The sequence below is a fragment of the Chaetura pelagica genome, unplaced genomic scaffold (genome assembly GCF_000747805.2).
Source record: "Chaetura pelagica isolate M959 unplaced genomic scaffold, ChaPel_1.0 scaffold90, whole genome shotgun sequence".
Taxonomy (NCBI): Eukaryota; Metazoa; Chordata; class Aves; order Apodiformes; family Apodidae; genus Chaetura; species Chaetura pelagica.
Window position 1 is genome coordinate 7,577,894 of NW_009953496.1, and position 24,721 is coordinate 7,602,614.

The 24,721-nt window shown below is 37.6% G+C and overlaps 1 protein-coding gene across 1 annotated transcript in view; it reads right to left on the reverse strand.

Moving 5' to 3' along the window:
* The window catches only part of HBS1L (HBS1-like translational GTPase), an 89,240-nt gene that overhangs the window by 12,836 nt on the left and 51,683 nt on the right, over positions 1-24,721 (reverse strand). Inside the window, exons 5-8 of the mRNA XM_009999228.1 lie at positions 12,761-12,869; positions 6,336-6,589; positions 5,694-5,859; positions 4,019-4,136 (exon numbers count right to left, since the gene is read on the reverse strand). Of these exons, the coding sequence (XP_009997530.1) occupies positions 4,019-4,136; positions 5,694-5,859; positions 6,336-6,589; positions 12,761-12,869 (647 nt within the window). The remainder of the gene's footprint in view (positions 1-4,018; positions 4,137-5,693; positions 5,860-6,335; positions 6,590-12,760; positions 12,870-24,721) is intronic.

The following is a 24,721-nucleotide window of genomic DNA, read 5'->3' on the forward strand; positions in this document are numbered from 1 at the left end:
GATTAAAAAGTACAGTGGTTAAGAAGTGGAAATAATCTGGGTAAACAATCACATTAATAAGTCAATAAGCAACATTTCACACAAAATGTACTTTACACAGCGAGAAGCCTGATGTGCTTCTAATGTGATTGGAACTGCTCAGTTCTATCTTTCTCATGCACTTTGGTGAGCTATTATGGCATTATGTCATTCCCACATCATAAACCATTATTTTCTGTTAAACATAAGCCAACTCTTGGTTTTGGGAATCTTTCTTCTTCAAACGACCCATGATTAATGTTTTGCACAGACCTCAACTAAAAACAAAAACGACCTGTGTTCCAGAAGCTTAAGAACAGGTACGTACACAATATCCAGTTCTCCCTGCCTCAGCATGCACACCTTCTCAGGGAGCAGCTGCAAAAACTACAGACAAGTCACCTCACTATACAACTGGGACAGCCAAATGATGGCACATTGCATGTGGATGCTTCACAGTCCACTTCACACTGGAACATGCCAACATGGAAAAGTAGCCTATTTTATCACCTAGGCAAACTCTCAGCAGCAGTACTAACAGCAAGTAGGTATCACAGTCTACAGTACTGCACAGAAATCAGCATGAAAGCACAGGAAAAAGCCACATTTTTTTGCTATTAGTCTTAAATGCTGCTAATATTTCTTCTTCTTCTTTCCCTGCTTCGGTAAGGAACAGCTAATTAGACCATCATCATGTACTGATCAACAGCAACAGATTTGAACTGCAGACAAGAGGTAGGTGTAAGAAAATGTCATAGGGCTGACGAGATGGACATAATAGAAAGAGAGAGAAGAAAAAGTGGTACTTTCTCCTTTTTCTTACATGTTTATGCTTCAGGATGCCAGGAGAAGGAACAGAGACAGCACATTGCCCTGGCTCTGAATTCCCCTCACCTCATCCTGGGCATGAAATCCCCACAACTCACACAGAGGTTGCACGCATGGGAATGGCAAAAAGAGGAGGGCTGAATTTCCCCACAGCTCTCAGCCTCAGCATTGAATTGCGGTGAAATTGTCCCACAAAAAAGGACATCCTGTATTTTCTAAAGTATAAAAACTGTACCTCTAGACCTATATGAATTAACTATATGTATCAAAGACCAGATCCTGACCCTGATACGGCTGATTTGCATCTTATGGATTCAGTTGGGGATTCACCTCCTAACAGAATTCTCCATGATAAAATGGCATCAGAGCCATTTCCATGTTTGCTGTCTTCTACCCATTGCTTCAGTGCTCAGCCTACTCAAATAGGCAACAGAAGCTTGCAAAATTTCAGCAATTCCTTAACAGGCTCCAGAACAGACCAGCTCCTCACCATCCTGAGAGCTGAGGGAACACAGAGATACCAACACTTTTTTGGCCAGCCTCAGCTTCTGCTGAACTGATACAACTGCTGGGGCATCTGAAAGTCTTCTCTTAACACTCTTCCCTGTATTACTTTTCCCACAAAAGAAAAATCATAGAATCATAGAATCATAGAATCATAGAATCATAGAATCTTAGGGGCTGGAAGGGACCTCGAGAGATCATCTAGTCCAACCCCCCTGCCAGAGCAGGGTCACCTAGAGTACATCACACAGGAACTCATCCAGGTGGGTTTTGAATGTCTCCAGTGAGGGAGACTCCACAACCTCCCTGGGCAGTCTGTTCCAGTGCTCTGTCACTCTTACAGTAAAAAAATTTTTTCGGATATTCACCTTGAACCTCCTATGCTCCAATTTACACCCATTACCCCTTGTCCTATCACTGGTCATCACTGAGAAAAGCCTAACTCCATCCCCCTGACACTCACCCCTTACATATTTGTAAACATTGATGAGGTCACCCCTCAGTCTCCTTTTCTCCAAGCTAAAGAGACCCAGCTCCCTCAGCCTTTCCTCATAAGGGAGATGTTCCACTCCCCTAATCATCTTCGTAGCTCTGCGCTGGACTCTCTCGAGCAGTTCCCTGTCCTTTTTGAACTGAGGGGCCCAGAACTGGACACAATACTCCAGATGTGGCCTCACCAATGCAGAATAGAGGGGGAGGAGAACCTCTCTTGACCTACTAACCACACCCTTTCTAATACACCCCAGGATGCCATTGGCCTTCTTGGCCACAAGGGCACATTGCTGGCTCATGGTCATCCTCCTGTCTACCAGGACCCCCAGGTCTCTTTCACCTACACTACTCTCCAGCAGTTCAGCCCCCAACCTGTACTGGGACATGGTGTTGTTCTTCCCCAAATGTAAAACTCTGCACTTCCCCTTGTTGAATTTCATCATGTTTCTCCCCGCCCAACTCTCCAACCTATCTAAGTCTCTCTGAATGGCAGCACAGCCTTCTGGTGTGTCAGCCACTCCTCCCAGCTTAGTGTCATCAGCAAACTTGCTGAGGGTACATTCTATAGAAGGCTATGAGGTTATGCTGAACTGATACACCCTTGATGGCATCTGAAAGTCTTCTCTTAACACTCTTCCCTGTATTACTTTTCCCACAAAAGAAAAATTAAATTAAATTAAATTTGTAAAGAAAATTGCATGTCTGAGACAACACTTTCCACTGTTTAAAAACTAAAGACCATTTCTTTTTTTAAAACTCCTGAACTTCTGACAAAATACACTCCACAATATAGATGACTGCATAAGCTCTACACAATTATTTGCAAACTTCTGACTATTCTGCAGCCTAACCACTTGGTCACAAAGTCTGCATTCTTATCCAGGCTCTGCTTGTGGCAAACCAGGCTTCTGACAGTATAGTTCTCTATCTGTAAAATCACACTAACAGTATTCATCCTTACTGAGATCTTAAGATAAAACCCACATTTCAGACTGTAGTGATATGTGCAGTACTAAAACCTCTGCACAGTAGCTTTGGAAAAAAAGTAATCTCTTTGATTACACCTTTACTTTGGAGAATCAATTCCAGTATTTGAGAGAACTGGGGTTATTCAGCCTGGAGAAGAGAAGGCTCCAGGGAGACCTTATGGTGACCTTCAAGTGCCTGAAGCTGGGGAGGGGCTTTTCACCAGAGAGGCTAGTGACAGGATAAGGGGTAATGGTTTTAAACGATAAGAGGGTAGATTAAGGTTAGACATCAGGAATAAATTCCTCACCATGAGGGTAGTAAGGCATTGGAATAGGTTGCCCAGGGAGGCTGTAGATGCTCCCTCCCTGGAGGTGTTCAAGGCCAGATTGGATGAGGCTTCTGCAGCCTGGTCTAGTGTGAGGTATCCCTGCTCACAGCAGGGAAGTTGGAACCTGATGACCTTTAAGGTCCCTTTCAACCTTAACCATTCTATGATTCTATGATTTTAAAAAGGGAGCCTTTAAGTGGAAAAATATTCACAAATTTTATGCTATGTAACCACATTATTCTTCCTTCCTCTGATTTATTATTTCCATAAGCTAAATAACTAACCTATACAAGAATGTCAAGTGTCATACTGGATTCAGTCGGTAGTGCCCAATACTGTTGACTTTACTTACTGCTCCTGAAGCAAGTGGCAGGCAGGCTCTGCAGATGTCCTGACAACACAGACGCATTATGCATAAACTTTGTTATCTATGTTATGTTTTTTCATCCCATACAGGAGATATTGTTAATGAGAAGGATGCCTTTTGTTTGATCTCTCCAAATCTTTTTTTCTTCAAGCTCGAAACCACTTAAAATTTTTACCTACAAGACGACTTTCACAGAACTTGTTGCTGAACAGACATATGCTACATTTGAATAACTTTCAAAGCGCAACTCTGTTTTTATCGAACTGCAACTTAGTATTCAAATTACTTCCTAATAAAACTCTGCTCCAACAAGTTCATGTCCCCTCTAAAAAAAGAAAATGCCTTTAAAGAAACACATTCTTATATAAGTTTAGAAAACACATGGAAAATGTCAAAGATATCTTAGCACCATCAATTATTCCTTTTCATCTCAGATTTTAGAAGAAGGAAACCCATATAAGAAAAAGTTACAAATAATAATGCTATAGAAAGAAGTTTTAGACCATCTCTACCTGTGCAGCTCCTGTGATCATATTTGGAATGAAGTCTTTGTGGCCTGGAGCATCCATCAGTGTAATTACTTTAGACTTTGTCTCGAATTTGGTCATACCCACATCCATTGTCACTCCCCTTAAACAAAGGATATATGCAATGCACCATTAAAACTGCTTTGAAAGCTTCACAGACATATTAAGTAAGCTAATTATACACTTCATAGCTTTCATTTTATTTAGCTTGCACAAAAAAAAAATCTTGATGGAAAAACGGACCTCTAGAGCTGCCTCTCAGCAGCTCTAGACACATAGAAACAGACACCAAGAATTCGCAGTACTAACTGCATGCACCCACAGATTATGTCTGAACACGCACAGTGAGAACATGAAAAGTGTGCTGCATATTTAAACCACCAATTCTACTTTTAAATCTTAGCTTTTCAGGAAAAGGCAGCACAGAGTAACAGAAACTTGGGCAAGAATAAAAAAGTAGAGGGCACAGGATTACAGGAATACAATTACACATTTGCAAAGATCCACATGCACAGCTACTGTTTATCAAGGAGGGAACAGTTCCACATCTCAGAAACAACCACATGCTCTGCACAGGACAGGATTCATCTGATCAGATGCAAAAAGCTATCATGCACATGTCTGTATCTGGGTTAGTCATCTGCATCTCCCTTTACAGACAAAGAAGACAGACAGGCAATTTCAAGGGACAAACCTCACATTAGTACAGATACTTAAAATATGCTACTTCCAATGACAAAATACCCAACAAAATAACAACCCCAAAACACCAAATATTTCCAGGTGGCTCCATAAAGTTTTTCTTTAAAAATACAAAACTCAAAGAGAAAACAGAACAAATTAAAAAGACCAACTCAGAAAACTTTTCCCTTAATAATTAAAATTTATCTTCAGAAGAGGAATTTGATACCTGAATGCACAACTGTTGGATACAAAAAGAAATCACAGACCAAGGGATATTACTTTCAAGGCTCAGGACAATTATTCCACAAACTTTACTTTCTCTTAACATTTTACTCTTCACAGGCAATAAATACTTGTCTCTATTTCTGGTTTCACATGTTAATTACATCCTATCAAAGGTAGCTTGTTTTAATAGAACAGAGTTAATAGAGTGTTTATTTATCCTATTACAGACCTTTGAGAAAGTTTGTCTGTTTTACACCTAGCTACAACTATGAGGATTAAGACCTTTCTCCCATCAGCTTTTCCTGGTTTACATCTTTAGACTATAATGTCACAACAACGCTACCACTACATTATCACCAACCTTAACTGATCTCAGGCTACTTTTAAAATTTCTGTTCAGTCACTTTGGGATTGCTCCCCCCTTTCCCATACTTAACCCCCCCAATACACACATCCCTACACAGGTTTGTATGTGCACTTCATAAATGAAAGGCCTCCCATCAGTAAAACTGGGAGTTGGAACTAGATGATCTCTACAATCCCTTCCAACCCAAATCATCCTATGATTCCATTTAAAGTTTAGCTATATACTGGAATGCTGCAAAAGTGTATCCTCTTTTAAAAACAACAGTAGTTGCACATTCAATAGGGACTGCCTTACTCCATGTTCTTCAGCATCAGTTAGGCTGATGCTGAGGATGGTTGTTCTTTCAGGAAAAAAAAGGTAATTCCCATTAAAAAAGATTTCTACCTTTCTCTTTCTTCACCAGTTTCATCCAAGACCCATGCATAGGCAAATGAAGCTTTGCCAGCCTTCTTAGATTCCTGTTCATATTTGTGCATAGTCCTTTTGTTCACATTTCCCAAAAGGTAGAGCAGGTGACCCATTAAAGTACTTTTACCTGCATCAACATGTCCTATAGAGGGAAATAAATATTATATCAATTTGTATTACACATTTTAAATATAGCACAAGAAGAAATACACTGAAACATGAAAATCATATGCACTAACAATGCTTATGCAATCCATAGAATTTCACAATTCTGTAAGACAGACCTACAGAGAGACAGTTTATTGAAGCAGTCAGCATGACAGCTCTATAGCACCTCAAAATTAATACTAAAAAGGCCAGGCTGCAAGAATTAATTCAAACCAAAGCATATTTTACTATACTGCGAAAAGGAAGCTAAGTCAAGCTCATTGTCCTAGTCAAGGACATCTAAATGTATTCACTCCAAAGAATAATGGTCAGGCAACAGGACTGAAAACAGTACAAGATTTCTCTTTTCCCTTCCCTAGAGAGGACAGTTTTGCTTCTGTATCACTTCCAGATTCAATCAGCAGCTTTTAATCTCTGTGTTTGTCAAAAAATATAATTTAACAGTATTACCTATTACCACCAAATTGAGCAGTTGCTTTCCTCCTTGTCTCTTCTCCAACTCTGCTTTCACATCTATTTGTGGTTTTGTCTTGCTTGACTTCTTTACTGGAGTAGGCACTGTATTCTGCTCTTCTGAAACCTGCACTTCTTGGGGTGAAAGAGTAGATTTTGAGACTGCCTCAAGTACCCCAGAAGCTGCACTGGTGTCTTCAGTTAACAGTCCTTTCTGAGGCGTGTTAGTGTGTCCATTTTCTTCAGCAACACTATGAGGAAAAAAAACAATACAAGGAATGCAAGTGACAAAGAAGCCATAGAAATGCAGGAGAGAAACTTAGTTTTCCCTTCACTATCTTGTAAGCCCCAGAAAAAAGAATACATGATAAGCCCATTAAGGTGGAAGCGATTAGCAGCTGGATACAAACCACACAGATACCAGCTCTGAACATCTTGTCTGAAAAGAACTGTGTACAAAAGCAAGATAAGAAATAATCTTGTAAAATACATGAAATAGATAAACAAAAGCTTCCCTCAGCCAGTTCTTTTGACAGGGAGAGAAAGGACAGTTGTGCAGAGGAGCTACAGAGAGTTGTACCTGAAGAGCCCAAGCTAACTTCGAAGCATCAATTCTACAACAGCTGCCACATTCACTACAAGTATTGCAGCTCAACGGAGCAATATTTGGCAGTGAGAAGAGATATACAGCATGAAAAGCAGACAGGAAACATACCTGAGATGCAATTTAAGGTGCAGTGTTTATACAGAGCTACGTAAGACAATTTACATTTATCAATACTGAGAAAATCTGTTACATGCATAAAACAAGGATTCTACAACTAAGGAGATTTGGATTCCCCAACTCCTCTTCTCTAACACTGTTCTTCCACAGATCACTATACTAATCCTAAGAGTAAATAATCCTAAATTCCTCTGATGTCTAAATGAGGATATTTTCCTAATTTACACAGGCATTCTGAGAATATATGATTCTTTTCCTGTTATGGAAAAGATTACCAGTAAAAGCAGACACTAAGTAACATTTCCAAGAGAGCAGTAGCTTTCCTACTGCCTGACAGAGCTCCTTGGTGAGGCAGTAATGAAGGAGGGAGACAGGAACAGAAGTAGTTACTAGAGGACTGGCAACATTATATCACAGCAAACTTCAATATACAAACTACTGACCATTACAGTATATTGAAAATACCTACAAAATACTGCATTTAGAATTTTATCCAAGCAAAAAAGGCTTCTTCCCCTGGAAAACTGGAAATCTAATGGAGTACCACCATGCTGTGAACTGTTTTCCATGGAACAGATTCATGGCTCCCATGTTCAAATGTCTCCACATCCAGTGTGAGGTTTTTTTACCTCCCGCTTTCTGTTTATATACCACAATTAGCTGCCCAGTTCTCCTCTCTTCAACTTCTATAAACAAAATTACTTATTTTGGTACTTCAGAATACCACACTGTGACATCTCTGCTTTTACTCTACAATACTTCTCATATTCTGTCTGCACAGGGGTATTTGCATTGAATTAGTCCCTTTTCATTGCATATATTCTCAGTAAAGAACATAGCCCAAGCATGTTAGTCTACTCTGCATTCGAAGACTATCACATCAACCCTATCAAAAGACAAAAAAATATTTTGAAAGGTTATTAGTAAGCTTCCCAATTTTATTTAGTTTAGCTAGGTAATGATCTGGGATTCTAATCCCAGATGCTCTGATCTTCTTGCAGTCCAAAGCCTGAGTCAATAAAGATTCCAAAAAACATGATGGATGCTGAATGGCAGAATTCAAACTAACTACAGCACCTGAAAGAATCACTGTTATTGCCAGATAAAATAACTACTCACTCAATTCTAAGTAGCTTTTATTGTGACTACCACTGCCTAAGACTGCCAAATAGTTTTTATTTTGGGTGGTGCAAAGAAAAAGTGCTAGACAGAAGTGAAACAATGAGTGAAACATGACTCCTGCCATCATAACATTAAGCATTGTTACTTTTTAAGGGGTGCAATATTTGAAGAGTCAGTGCATGGCTCCATTTAGTGTTCTACAGATTTCAGATATTATCATGTTTTGGAAGCCTGAAAACAAGCTGAACCATGATAAACCAAAACTTGCTATTTCAGCGGCAGAACACCAGAATGGATAGAGTGCATCATCTACAAAGAGAGCATCTTGGGAAATAATTTAGCTTCTTGCTGACCAATACTGGGGAAGGGAGAGTGAGTTTATTGCTCAGTTTATTGCTCATGCACCAGAACAGGAAGATGGGCTGGTGAAATGCACAATTCTGGTCTCATGGAAGCACATGAAGAGAAATGGAGCACCAAGATCCTGACAGTTAGTTATTCCTCATGGGAATGAGTTGAGCAGTTCTTGAAAGCCAGGTAACATTAGAAATAAAGCTCCTTAGCATTTTTCTCTACCAGTCAATGAAAAAGAAGAATTGAAAATGCTTTCCAGTAAACCTCCTCCACTAAGATTTTTCAAAATAACTGAACTGGAAATTTCTGTCGGAAGACACAGCATATAGGAATAGCATACTAATACCTACTATTTTGCTAACCCAGGCAGTGGAGGGTATAACCAAGTCGACAGCATTAGCAAGGATCTTTAGTAGCAAAGTTCCAACTCAGTCTGAGCTATGTTGAACCACCACACCAAGAACAAACTGTATTTGGAGAGAGAACACTTCCTAACCAATTGCTTCTACCTTAGTATGAGAACCTGATGGAACTACCAACAGCAGTCTCAGTTAACCAACATCTACACCTGTTTGCCAGATCACAGAGTGGCTACCACAGAGCCATTAATTAACCAACTCTTGACTTCTTCAAAACAACAGAACCATTAAGCACCTCGTAGGTGCACTGAGGTCATCTACTCAAGAAACCCTGACCATGTAAAACCATTTTACCATTCAGGTAAAAATGTCAAAAGAGCTTTCACAGGATTTTATTAGCAGACAACCAGAAGCCAGGCAAGGAGCAGCATTATCAAAGCTTAAAATGGCCAGGTCAGAAATTGCCTATGTTGCCTTGCCAACAAGGACCATAAGAGTAAGCTGAGTAAAATGTTATATCACAATTTTCTGGGGAAAAATTAAGAAATACAACACATGTTGATTTAAGACATGTTAGAAGACACTAAATCTCACACAACTGTTAAAAGGTTCACACTACAGTGCCTTCAAAGAAAAATCTGAAAGCTTATCTGTTGAAAATTAACTCAGCATAATTTAGCTTTTAAACATTATTTTCAATATTCTAGTCTGGACGCTTAGTGAATTATTTTTACACAACTGACTCTTTCGGAGTACTAACAGTCATTACAAGACTGCCTAAATTTATTTCCCCTTTCAAAATCATTAATTACACAATATTGGTCAGGCTGGTTAAAATAATCACTTTTTTTCTCACAACTTCTACTGGCTTTTTTCATTACTTAACATGAAGAAAAAGCCTGGTAGATAGGTTTGCTAGAGCATCAGAAAAACAATTTATCAGAAGTGAGCAAATTCCATTTTCTGTAGACAACTCAGCTAAGAATACCCAGCAACAAAGGCAATCACTGCTCAAAGCAATACATGACACTTAATAATCCACTAATTTTGAATAAAATTCACTTCTTATGAGGTCGAATCTCATAACAAGAATGAATTGTAAAGACTTAATATCTAGTCAAGGAATAGTTATTTTTGCTCATGTTAGGCCACTGGTTTTAAAACCATGGTTCACATGTTATCTTTAAGATTCCGTAAAAATGACAGATAAACTAGTTCATACAAACTATACAATTCCCTTCTAATGATGTCTGCACCAACACCACACAAATATTTGAGGGTGAGAGTGGAGGGCACAGTTACAGGTGTTATAAAATCCAAACTGCTATGAATGATTTACAACACTGTGCTTTTTGTCAATGATAGAAACTATGTAATTAGAAATCTGTATTATTTTAAACCCTCTGCAGTACATTTATCAATGCCACAATAACATAAAAATGGTCTGAAAAGACTCAAAAGAACCAATCTGTCTTAGGTGTCACTAAACATAGATTCATTCTTTTCCCTGACAACTCATTCTTATGCTGTCAATAATCCAGAAGACAACTGCAGAAATAACAGCCCAACTCTGATAGTCACTCTGATAAGAGTTGAGGCTACAGTTGATCCCCCTCCCCTATTCCTCATGTCAAGGTCCTGATGCATTGGCAGAGCCTCCACAGTGGATTGCAGTACAAAAGACTAAAGGAGGCTGGCCATCACAGACTCCTTGAAGCAGGAGTCCTCAGGCACAAAGATAACTTAACAATTTAAATTGTGTTTTCTTCCATATTCATTGAGTGGCTGTGCTCCAAATCTCATTTACTTTAACAAACTTTTTACATGTCTTACCTCCCACTTAAACCTAAATGCCTAACATGCATCTTGTTTCTACAGCAGAAGAGGCTTGCTCTTGATTCATACTTCAGCAGTACCACTAAACAAGTGAGGTGAATTTAAAAATACCTTTACAATACTGAGGATCTATCTAAAGGAATCACCAGGTACTGAAGACTTAATTTTTTCAGTACAAAAACCCAGTATGTTATTAAACTGGAAGTAAGCATTATACCTACTATTTCAGGGTCCCTGAAGAGAAGCAGAGTGGCTGAGAAGCATATCAGACCCAACCATCTTCCCTCAGAGACTGAGCCTATCCAGCCTACAGATGAGGAAGCATTCTCCTTATGTCCTCCTTCCCTATGGAGCAGGCACACACACAAAGGGTGGCAGTCATTAAATCCACAAAAGTCCCATGAAAAACTCTGGTTTATAAAGAATTGTAGTAGAAACACCAAAGATGAAGGTGCCATGACATTGATGAGAATTTTGTGATCAAGTCCAGTTGTCACACCCAGGGTGTGGAGCAGAGGCAAGGGAAAAAAGAAAAAATAATGTTCCCTTTCACATATTACAATTCTCAAACAGCACAGAAAGAGGGTTTTGAAAAGCCCAGAAATTCTTCATTTGGATCTTATTGTGTCTAAGTAGCTAAATGGAAGTGATGGCTCTCAGCAATGGCATTTAGCAGTATAAAGGGAAAAAATGGCATCAGCTTCACAACTTGTAATAAATGTGCTTAAGAGACTAAGCAGATGCAACTGCTTGCTTTCTGCTCAGTTATCAAACATGCACAAGACACTGTAAAATAAACACCACGCTGCTCTCTTACTCGCAAAAAATATTTCCAGATCAGAACCACAAACACTGCAGGATGAGGTGGGATGTTGGCACAGCTGGCACTTGTAAATTTTCTTCCTGAGGAAGAATTATGGCATTTCTTGCCACAGACTCAGTGGCTATTGTAAGATCAGGTTCAAACAGGACGAGGGGAAATGGGCACAAGCTGTAACATAAGAAGTTCCATTTAAATATGAGGAAAAACCTCTTTATGGTAAGAGTGACAGAGCACTGGAACAGGCTGCCCAGGGAGGTTGTGGAGCTCCCTTCTCCAGAGATATGCAAGACCTGCCTGGATGCAGTCCTGAGTAATGTGCTCTAGGGGATCCTGCTTTAGCAGGGGAGTTGGACTAGATGATCTCTAGAGGTCCCTTCCAACTCTGACAATTCCATGATTCCATGAACAACAGAACAAGTGTATCCAAGTAAGAAAAATCTATTAACCATTCTTAATAGAAATAGTCTAATAAAAAAAGTGGCTCTTGGGGAGCCAAAGAATGCTACACAATCACATTTCACAGGCTGTATTCCCAACACACATGTCCTGTCCTTGCACATTTCTTTAAGTATTCACTGCTGGCTGCTGTTGTAGGCAGGCTGATCCAGATGTCTGTTTCCATTCTATCACAAGACATCCCTCCAACAGTTCCAAGTCAGGATAAAATTAGAAATACTGCTCAACCACTCTAATTTACCTAAAGTGTAAGGAACAGCAGCTTCTTCTCTACAACAGTTGCACCCTGGACACCTGTTAAATTTAATAAAAGAGGAAGGCAAAGTTTAGCCCTAAGTTGTTGTTTTCCCCATAAATTATTCTTAAATGTATTACTTCCTTTGAAGAACAAGCAATTACAGTTAAGATTTATTGATTTCATAATTCCACTTAGAGAACTAAATTTAAAATAAACGAACCCCAAGAAAGTTCAGTATTCTATGAAGCGGATGTTTAAATAATCTGACTAGCTGATATCTCTCTGCACTATTCATAGTGAAAGGATTTGTTAAACTCAAAACGTGAGGTACCATCTTCTGAAAGTAATTGTGAGTCAAACAAGAAGCTGAGATGGTTAGTTCTGGAGAGCGACACTAAAACTGCTGTAAAAAAATAGAAAAAAAAAAAAAGAAGCAGCAAACTTGCTACAGGTGCATCAGTCTGAAGGAAGAGCTGCTGATGTACCTTGATGTACATGGGCTTGGCTTACCATGGAACTTCAAATCCCATAGATTGTTTCTTTCCAGACACTGTCATTTTGGTAACTTTTGGCACAATTTCAGATTCCACTCTGGCTGACTGGGGATCCCTTGTTTTTCCTAGTAATAGACAAAAAGTAAGTTTGAACTTAAGGTTGTGACTAACAGGTATTAAATATAAAGTTTAACAAGTTACATTACTTCTCTTCAACCCAAAGATAACAGTCTGTGATAACAACTTCCCACACTTTAGTGTCTTTCTTGCACGTATTACATGTTTATTCAAAATAATCTACAAACAGTTGTTTACTGTGAAAATCCCATCTGTATCTCCAAACATTCACACGACACCTATGACACTCAAGAGCTTTACTTGCAGCAGTTCTGCAAGATGCCAGAAGCATTTCATGCAATGTGAGGATGAAGAAATGCTTTGCAGCTGCTCACAAGGTGTTTAGGTTAATTGTTATTTAGTTTTTCCTTTGTCTTTACATTGTGGAGCCTCAGGTACTGCTAGCAGCAGAACAAGGTATGTGTGGGCTACCAGGCCTTTCCTAAAACCTTTAAATAGTTGTCTTGTACTAAATTACACTGAAGAAGCCAAACAATACCCAAACTAGCTTGCTTAAAGGTTATTTAGAAGTAATTACCAGAGTTGGGTAACTTAATTACTTTAAAGGTATCCAATTTTACCATAACTTAAATGAAAACACAATTACAGTAAGAGTCATTCTGAATTTTGTGAAACTGCTTTTCACAACTAATAGCATACAGTGCTAATAGTTTCTTGTCAAGATTTTTAAACAATAAATTAATTACTCTGGGGAGGGGCAGTTTAAAGAAAAGAAGTAAGCCAGCTCTTTCAACAACTTCTTTCATATGTTAGGATTCCTACTGCCTTAAAGGAAAAAGACTTCCAGCTCTACAGTATGAGTGACAGCAACTATTCCTTGTGTTCTGAAGGATGTTACACATACAGCAAAGCAAAACAATAGCCTGAATTCAGAATTAACCCTCAAGTTTCAAAAGAACTTTACCTTCGGATGTATCTGAAAACTAGTAAATTGGTGCTACTGTTCCACTGATAGACCAATTCAGACAAAGTGAATACTTATTCTGAATAACAAGTTAATCTTCTAAGTATTTTAGATTACTACGGTGATATGAACTGTTTGAGTAATTTGGTCCTACTCATTTATGTTAACACTTCATCACAGTCTGAACTATGATGGCTACTCCTCTAAATCCACAGAATCATCCTGCTCTACAGGTTATAGGTAAAGTTGTGGTCAAGGCTGCTGAAGATTTCAGGTAAGGAAACAATACCATACCACAGACATGTCTAGAATAGACAGCATATCAAAAAGGCTGTTGTGCAACTTTTTCTAAAGAATCACACTATAGATTAAGACATTCTTATTTAACTGCTGACTTGGTCTCCACATTTGTCTTATCTGCTGATACTGATCTTATTTACATGCCACTTGGAAATCTCTGGAAGAAGTACTCTGTATGTGTATTATTAATAGTTGCATACCAAGTACACTTTAAATAAGGAAAACCAGTAAAGGAAACAAAGACAACAGCAAAAATCATGTAACTGACAAACACGAAAGATTCAGAATATACAATACTCAGATCACTGGGCAAGGACTACTAGTTAAGTACAAAGATTTTGTTTCATCTGCAATCTCCTATATAGATCACCTAGAGTATGTTTTTAATAAGTAGTTAAACACTTGAGTTACAGTAAAAATTATATTTGTTGCCAACTTGGTATGTTTTTTTCCAATTCGATTCTAACAATTTTCAGTCATCACCTTCAAGGGCCAGTCAAACAAGAATGTTTTATGTGTCATTTGAAAGCTGAATTAAAGTTAATTCTCTGAAAATAACATGTTCGAAATCTGGTTGCTAGGAACTAATAATTACAGAAATCACCATGAAATTGAAATTAGGTTAGTTGAAAGAAACCAAGACAACAATTCGTATCGTATAACTCTCAAATAACTTGCAATCTATTAGCAGTATGTGATACATACGATCAAAAAATCGAAAAGTCAAAGGTTTTACAAAATACATCTTCGTAATTAATTCAGAAATTAAACTTCACTCTAAAACACATGCAAATACTGTTTGGGTGTCTGACAGTGATCCAAAGCTAAATGTACAAGGAGAAAACATATCAACAAATCAACTATTTGACACAGAGAACATAGAAATCTAAACCTAGAGATTAGGAAACGCTAGAAGTTGAAAGAAGACACAAAATAAACTTACAAAGAGCAAGAGAAAGTAAGGTAATTGTTCATAGACAGCTGTGACAGTTTATTTTTTATAAAGCACTAATATGTCAGTCTAGGTAAGAGTGAGGAAGCAGACTAGGATCGTATAAAGACAAACCAAACTATAGAAGATAAGCCGGGAATGGTGACATTCAAATAGATACAAAGATAATGCAAGAATTACTAGTAACAGTACTCACCAAAGCACCAAATACAATTTTCTGACTTCAATATTTTTATAACCAAGTACCATAAAATCAAGCAGCACATTTGAGATAAGGACCAAGTCTGCCTTTTGTGCACTGCAGCTGCCATTACAGATTAATAATTATGGGCTTCCTTACAAAGGACACAAGGCTGGGAAAGGAGTATATGATATCTAATCTATAGGGCACCGGAGAAAACTGTATGATAAATTCTTATCTGCTTTAGCAGGCAAAGCAAAAGCCATTCAGCACTTAACAGATCATATGCAAATCCTCAAAGTGCACCTTGGACCTAAAAGGAAGTCCATGCACAACGCTGATACAATTCCTAAAAGAAACACGTAATCAATGAGCCAAGTATCCTATGGCAACTGAAGTGCCTGGAAGAAGTTTGGGAGCAGTAACCCCAACCTGGCTATGACAAAAGCAGCTGTGACAAAAATCAACCTCTGAAGGGAAAGGATATAATCGATTTTTAAGTTTTTGGTAAGAAAAGCTTCATTAACATTCTTCATGCTTTCTGCCATTTAGATATTCTTAAACACATACCTAAGTAATTCAATGACAAAGCATTTCCTAAATCTAGAGTACACATTAAATAAAAACAGACAGATAAAACTTTCATAAACTCCTAAAGAAGTTCCAATACCTTATTGCCACATTTCACTTATTCTCGCATTAGAAAAAGCAAAAATAAGTGTGGATCACATGCAAGTATATGCAGTGATTAGTCAACAATGTCAAATGCAGAGCAAGTGATTTTACTAAAGACACTCAATGAACTTTTTAGCAGTTCCCTACAACAAGAGGAAAAATTAAGACATTTTCCTTCCATGAAACCAGAAAGTATATATTAATAAACTGTAACAATATAAAGGCTTGTCAGCATGGTAGTTCTCTATTCAGAATGTTTAAAAATGAAAACTTTGAGCATATTTTAAGCAAATTGGTTTTCAGACAGATACTTGGTATTCAGACTGCACCAACATTAGAGTACCTCGACTAAGGCATAATGTAGCTAGGAGCCAAACACTATTATAAAACATACCTTGATGCACCTTGTCTAGATATTAAAATAGAATGAGCCAAATATCTACTGGTTTTTTTGGAGAAATGCACACTAGCACTGGGTATTTAAATCCACACTGACTTCATTCAGATAGCCATACCTTTTCAGCAGTAGAACCAAAATGCCACAGTTTTCAATTTCTATGCACAAACGACTTCTCCCAATTTGTCTTCCCCTCATCTAATTCTACAATGGCACTGAAACTTTAAGATCAACTGTACTATTGGAGAGTTGGGCAGGGAGAAACTTGATGAAATTCAACAAGGACAAGTGTAGAGTCTTGCTTTATTTAGCTTGGAAAAAAGGAGACTGAGGGGTGACTTCATCAATGTTTACAAATATGTAAGGGGTGAGTGTCAGGAAGATGAAGTTAGACTTTTCTCAGTGACAGGACAAGGGGTAATGGGTGCAAACTGGAGCATAGGAGGTTCAAAGTGAATATCAGAAAAAATTTTACTGTGAGAGTGACAGAGCACTGGAACAGGCTGCCCAGAGAGGTTGTGGAGTCTCCCTCACTGGAGACATTCAAAACCCACCTGGACAAGTTCCTGTGTGATGTGCTCTAGGTGATCCTGCTCTGGCAGGGGGGTTGGACTAGATGATCTTTAGAGGTCCCTCCCAACCCTGACCATTCTGTGACTATGACTCTGTCAGATGATCTTGAAGGTCCCTTCCAACCCAAACCATTCTATGATTCTAATAGAAGCACAGCGAAGACACAGGTCTGTTTGAAAAGCAGATTTAATAACTGAGGCCTCTATCAAGATAATACCTCCCTTCCTATATGATCTACTATAATTTAAAATGAATTTTAAGGCTCTACAATTGTTAACATATTCCAACTATTGTCTAGACAGGACAATGACACGCAGTCTGATTATATACAATTTCATGCTCAGAGCATATATCACCTGTTTACCCACATGTATGAGTTTATATTAACCTCTAATACATGCATTCATCAGTTATTTAAGAATGTGGACTGTAACATATTCCAGCTATCAAGTTTCAAACTGTTTACATCCCTCTATTTATACCATAAAATTTGGGAGCTCCTAGCCCTTAATTAAAAACATTAATTTGCCCTAAAACCAGTGTATTTTTATTTTTCTCCCTTCAAATTTCACAGCACATGACATTGGGAAAAGAGTAACATAAGGAAATATAAAAAATTGTCAAATAAAAGGCTACACTTCTGAAAACATTTTTTAAATAATTAAACTGAATGATTTGACATTAGTAGATTTTACAAAATGCTGCACAATATGGCAGCAACTTGCAGCAGTTTAGTTCAGCTTGCTATAGAGCACACTGGATCTTCAGTGGCAGCAGTACTGAGGAATAGTATTATCAACACATCACAGTGCTGGGAATAATACCAGAAGTCTAGGTCTCTCAACCAGGTCCTACTAGTACAGAACATGACCACCGAACTTAGAACATTCCAGATTTCCTAAATTTAGAGTTCCCTAACCTTTAAAACATTCTGCCTGCATGTAATTTGCCATGCACTCATCCCTATAACCCATCATTTACATTTCTTTGGAACTAACAGATTAGTGCCTGAGTTTGCTGCACATGTGAGAAGCTTAACACACAGAATCCTTTATTATGCAAACATAAAGCAGTAAAGGATAATTGAGGAAAAAAAAAATAAATTTAGAAAAGTCTCCCATACTCCCAGAAACATCAGCAGCCCTCCAAAGAGCACCTCTGATAACAAACACCACATAGCTCTAATAAAAATGCCACATGTAAAAACATTTCAAAATGTTTAAGTGTTTTAATTATACCACTTCAAAATACTAATTTTTAGGAAAACACGACATTACACTGCCATGAACCACAATATACTAATGGATGCTACTGCATATCCAGTCCAAACTAACAGAAAAGACAATTTGTCAAGTCACCCCCCAGTGCTGAGACACAGCCATTCTTAAGATACTACTGAAACAATTCTCCAAACAAGAGCACTGAACTTTTTCTTTTTAAAAGAAAGGTTATTTCCTAATAGAAACCACAGTCAGGGGTTTTCCAGGCAACTTTGTCTTGTTGTTATAACTAATACCTTCCCTGTTAAGCTTCAGATACTGAATATGACAATTATTTTTTCATGAAACTGGGAGTAGGCATTTTCACTGAAAAAAGATGAAAATGAAAATGTTTTTAAGGTTTGACACAGCAGGCAGGAGATAGGATACAGCAAGCTATTAAGTAATATTCATGAGTATCTCCAACATGGGCCAGTTCTCTGTGGCACACAACACACAAACAGCAAAACTTGCTACCCCAAAAGAGAAGTTTCAGGAAGAGTTTGCTTTGCTACATCTATCTGGCACTGGATGTGCAGCAGGCAAAGCCAGCAGAGCTGGCAGCCTCACCTCTTAAGAGTTAGCTGGCACTCCTCACTGTTCAAGGCTTTATATTCAATGCCTACAACTTTCAGCAAGTTGAACTATTCAGCTGAAAAATTAATTTGTTCAAGTGAGGTACCTGCTTGGGGTTGACTTTTTATCTTCCTCCAAGACAGGGAGAAAGAGGGAAACGGGAAGAGAAATCAGACAGAATGGTTCCTTTTCAAAAATGGCACCTGAAGAAAATATTATTTGCAAAAATGGAATCCTTCAAGTGATCTTTCCTCCTTCTGAAAATCCACTCAATTTAGAAGATTAGAAAACAGTTTTTACGTGCTTTTATACTTTTAAGTTTTAAAATACTTTATCACCATTCAATATGTAGCTGCTGTGTTAATTTTTAACCAGGCTAGACTCATTTGTGTCACCTGAGAGCAAATACTCTGCTTCTCCTGGGGTCTCTGTAGCTTCCTACCACATCAGTAAACCTGAGGCATGAATCTGCTTCAGATAATCATAAAAAGTGAACAAAACTGGGGGCAAGAGAAAAAAACAAAATAGTGAGCATTGGTAATCAGCAAGACAGGCAGATTATCAAGGACAGACAAGGATGAAAAGAATGAAAATCAATAAAGCAGAGAAGACTAAATGAGAGCTACAGTGACCATGAAAAATTTGACATTAGTTAACAACCTAACTTGGGGGAAAACTGCACAGAGAGAAAGCAGGAGGCCACATACTCAATGACAAGTTACATGCAGAGCTTAACATGAACAAAGGCAGGAGAGGAGGATCAGAACCAAAAATTAATGCAAACTATGGATGAAAATTAACTGAATGTAGAAAATAGTAACAGCAAATGACTGGAAAATAAGTAGGAAACTGGGAATGTCTAGATAAGGGGTTTGGAATGTTAAAAAGTGGAAAAACAGAACTACAATTAAAAACTTGGAATGACATTCGGAAATATTGTGTTTAAGGCACAAACAGGAACTAAAAAAAATCCAACATGACTAAATAAATTAGAGGATGAGAAGGAAACTGACAGTAGAACAGGATGAAGTAGATGGGGTGGAATGTGTAATTACAAGGCAATTAACACCTCTTCTTTCCTACCTGGAACTTAGCCAAAATTTCTGGAATCTCACCACTTCTCTTGCCATCAGCTGACCTTCCCTCACTGAAGTCAAATGACAGACAATACAGCAGTCAGCCACTGCTGCGTTCTCTTACTCTTCTCACCTGAAACAAACACCTTCTCATGGAACTTTTCTGGCCATCAGGGCTTATCCAAACTACCACCTTTTTTTATCTGTGACCCTTTATTGTATTCATTCTATTGAATGGTGTTACGTTCATTTAGAATATCTGATGTCCCACAGAAACCTTATTTCTCAGAGAATGGCATACTTTTTAAGATAAATTTTTTTACTGACCTCTATTACAATTATAAGCATTTGGTGTTTAAGCAAATTAAACTTTTATGCCTCAGTATCTGGATGCTTAATACGACATTCCAATCAGTTATGTTTAAGAAACACTTAAAAAACCCTCAATAGTTTAGCTCTGTATGTAGACTGTTAGTATGGTCTTTCCAGACACATGGATAATTGGTCTAGTTTACATTCACAGTTTATGTATTAGGAAAAGAAAGGCACTGTCACTGCAGCAGAGCTCTCAAGATTTCCAGTTTCACTAAACCCGCACTTCCCGCAGAAAAGAACGGAGATGTGCCGTGCAGAAGGCAGACTGGGAGGGGATGTCTGCTTTCTGCCAGAGATGACATAAACACCAGCTGCCTCCTTCTGATGTTTCTGGTACGTAAACACATAGAGGTCCAATAGAAATTCACAACAACAAAAACAGCAACTTTCTCAACTGTCAAGTTTTTGAAAGGGATGTCCCTGTGGTATTTCTTACCTCTACTGCTTATAATTACATGGACTAAAATCCCGTCCTTCCCATCAACGTAACTCGGTACAACTCAACTTGTAACTATTGAAACCCTCTTTGTGGGAGGTGTATTTCTTTGAACTCTAGCAATGCCAATGATACCCTTTCTCAATCCGTAACTGAAGCCACAATCTGCTGTAAAAATAATTTATTAGACATTTGCAGTTGTTCTGTAACAGCACCTTTACTGTCCCAGACACACACAACTGTAAGTCGTTGGTGGTGTTTTCTGATTTAACGATTTTTTTCTTAAATGACTGTAATTGTCTTTCACAGACATGCAGAAAAAGCTCAGCCTGATATTTCTGAAGTGCCACTTCCTACCATAAATGGTCATGTAAAGAGCAGAGTCAGCACTATAAGCAGGATAACCATAAAAAGATACCCCTTTTAGCCAGTCCCCCAATCAAACAGAATACACAGAGTCCATGCAAATTACCAGAATTTCTGTTAAAACCTTAGCCCAAAATGAGTATGTAAAACTGAAAGTACAATATGTACATTCTATTACAATTACACTGAATTTCCAAAAATAACAGACAGCAATTTCAGGTTTAATTCTTAATAAGTAGTATAATGCCAGAGGATGGTGCTATTTCCCTGCACACCAACCAGTTAATTCAGAGAAAACATCATGCCTCTTGCACGTGTATGTTATTTATGCAAATACATTCTTGTCGATTGTAGGAGTGCAAGGCATTTTGCAAAAAAAAACAACAAAGCATAAAACCCCAAACACTTCTTTTTATGCAACAAAATTACTTGAGTATGGAACAGAAGTTAAATATAATAACAGTGAACAAGAAAAGCATACTGGCCAACTAACAGTATATAAAATCAAAATAATCTTACAACTGTTGAACTCTTCCACAATCATTCTGCAAACTTTCTCCAGAAACTTAATTAGGTTGCCTTTTAAAGTTGCAGCAGAAAAAAAAAAATATAGAAAATTTACTAGTCCTGTACAGCTCTTTTAAGTTTCAGAAAAATGTATTTTTCAAACTTCTAGCGCAGTGGGAACTTCAAGGTCAAGATCAGCTAAAACCTTATTTAATTTAGGTTTTCTGAATTACTAACTCTCCCACTCTGCTGCTGACATTACAACCACACCAGACCCTAAGTGGAGCAGAAAGTCAGTCAAATTTGCAAGTTTTTACTTTTCCACACATTTGTTTGTTTATTTCTCTGCAAAGTTAGCCCTATATAAGAAAGACACATTTACTTGATGATGCCCCTCCATGACTTCAGGGATGGCAGTGCAGGTTGTAATGTCACAGCATAGGGCACACTTCAGAGTGGAAGATTTGTGACTTCAAAGGAATAACATTCAGAGGTTATTCTTTTGAATAACCTAATCATGTACCAAGAATTTATCAACTACAGGTAAAAAGCAGTTTAGGAACTTTTGTAAGATATGATTTCAAAGAAGCAAAAAGCTCAACAGATTGAGTATGATCTAAAAAAAAAAAAAAAAAAAAGCAAAACAAAATCAAGGTCCAGCAATACGGCAATTATTGAAAACACTCTTCGTGGACATACACATTCCCCTTGCTGTAAACTGAGAGACAAATTCATTTAATAACAAAAAATAGGGATTGTTTATGAGTACAAGGGGACTGACTCACTGACTGACACTGACTTCTGCATTTCTGCTTGCACCGTTATGGTAATTAAATAGCAAATCCTCAGAGATGTCCCCTTTTTGCTTGTGGGTTGTTTTTCCTTAAAAAGAAAGAAAATAAATAAATAAATTTACAGACTCTAGTTAACATACTTTACAGAAAGTCAGTGAAAGACTCCAATTTCTCCAATTTTTAAAGCTTTACCTATAATGAAGATGAAAGGAAATTACAGTATGCAGCAGAATCTTATTAAAGGCTGTAGAAACATTGTTATGGAATTGCCAACAAAAATGGTACTAAAAAAATGGAACACAGTATGTGGCATAGTTCATATTTCAAGGGTTTTTACTTTGCATCATGACAAAACCGACTTCTTGATTAACCTCACCATGCCCACCAACCCTACCAACTCAGCAGATATGGAGACATCTTCCTAAGACAATAGTTGAGGAACTTCTCTGGGATCTCCTAAAACAAGGTACAAAGTGTTACTATAACTGACAGTGACTGTAGATGTGTGTATCCACCACAGCACAGTAAATGTACAGACTCTTCACCATTTTTGGGGGGTTGGTTTGGGGGTAATTTTTGCACTTTGACAACATACAAGCTTCCAATAAAAAAAAATTATTTCACTATAAACTACTAACCATTAGTTAAACTGGGCACGAGCCTCAGTTGGAAAAACAACCATACTTGGATGGAATGTTCAGTATTTGTTCACATATGTAAATTCAAAGCAGATCTATCTCACATTTTTAATAAAAATACTTCAATGGTTGTTAGATTCTACAGTCCACAGCCATAGTGGAGACTTGAACTCAACGAAAGCTGCTTCAGGCCATTGCTCTGCTTCCATAAAGACAGAAAACTGCCACTGAAGAAAAACATACTAAGGTATAAAGTTAGAACTTTTTCTTCATAAATCATAACTAATTCTTAGAACAAACATACCAAAGAGTACAGCAACTCTCTGTATTTATTAGATACAAGAATACAAAATGTTGTTGCCAACAAAAATCTCCTGTGATATGGTGAAAACTATTGCACTATTATAAAACTGCAGCCACAAGTCATTAAGAGATACTATTTTGACCAAAGAAATTAGACACGGTCCTTTTTGGAATTGTCACAAAATCATGCTTAGTGCTTCTGTTTCTTGATCACAAGCAATTCTAACAAACTGAGGAAACTGATAAGGAAACAGCTGATGGTATTCACCATAATAGAAGTAAGAAGGCTGGAAGGAAGGCTCCAATGAAGACTAAACCAGGAAAACACAAGACTGACATCCTACAAACTTGCTGGCTCCGTAGAAATGGTTGTATGCAAGACCTCCAGCTCAGTGAACAGGCAACCTTGTGCTCTGGATGAAAAAAAGCTACAGAACAAACAAAACTAAGCTGTGAAATAGGAATTCGCATGCTACCTGTAATAGGTGCTCTCACCTTTTAAGGCAGTCTAGCTGAATAATGTCTTCCTGTGTGCCCCCCAAGGTAACAGGAATTTTTTTCAAAGCAAGTATTTGTAGCTGAACACAGGGATGCCTTTACTTAAGATAAGTAGCTAACTACTGCAAATAAAATGTCTGCTCACATGAATTAGTAATACTGATGGAATGATGCAAAAGATACTTCTGACAGCTGACAAGCCCAAACTATGTAATAACTTCCAGACCTAGCAGCTGATAAGCCCCAGATTATGAAAGAGTTGTATTAAAAGGTGGAAAGTAGAGCAGAAGATATGATATTTTGCAGGGTTTTAAAGAAAAGCATAGCTCAAAGGTCACATAACTTGAAAATCCTACCTCTTTTGCTATTCCAACCTGTCTCTTAATATCCATAACTAAAGCAGCTACTGGAAATGTACAACCCTGTAAAAAGTTAAACGTTACATTAACTGAGTTTATTTTAAAAAGCTGTGAATCTTAAATAGTTTAATGCATCCATTTAAAATCCCCCTTAACAATTAACAGAAAAATGTTAAAGAAGTTCACATTTTTATAATTTTCATGTATCAGAAAAAATAAATGTTAACAAAGGACAAGTTAGAAACAACAGGCATTAAAAATGCATTGTTCTCCTTTGCACATGTAAATTAGATAAAAGTTAAACAATTCACACAATCTGTTCAAAGGAAATTTGCTGAGTGAACATACACCATTTATCGTACTCATTTTACTAAGATTAAATGTAAAACAATGAAGCAAAACACATACACTTACCAAAATAATTAACACAGCACTGGTTTTCCTTTGGGTTTTTTTCAACCAAATTAGAGACTAATATTGATCAAGTATGTGCTCTTTCCAAAAATCCCTCCTTAACTACTCCAAGATTTGAGATTAAGGGGTGGTGTTTTATGCAATTAGATCAATTTTCCATTACTCCTCAATTACAAAAATATTAAAAAGCTTTTAAAATCAGTTTAACTGCAGGATCACAATTCTGCAATAGAACTTTTAGAAATGCTACATAAAG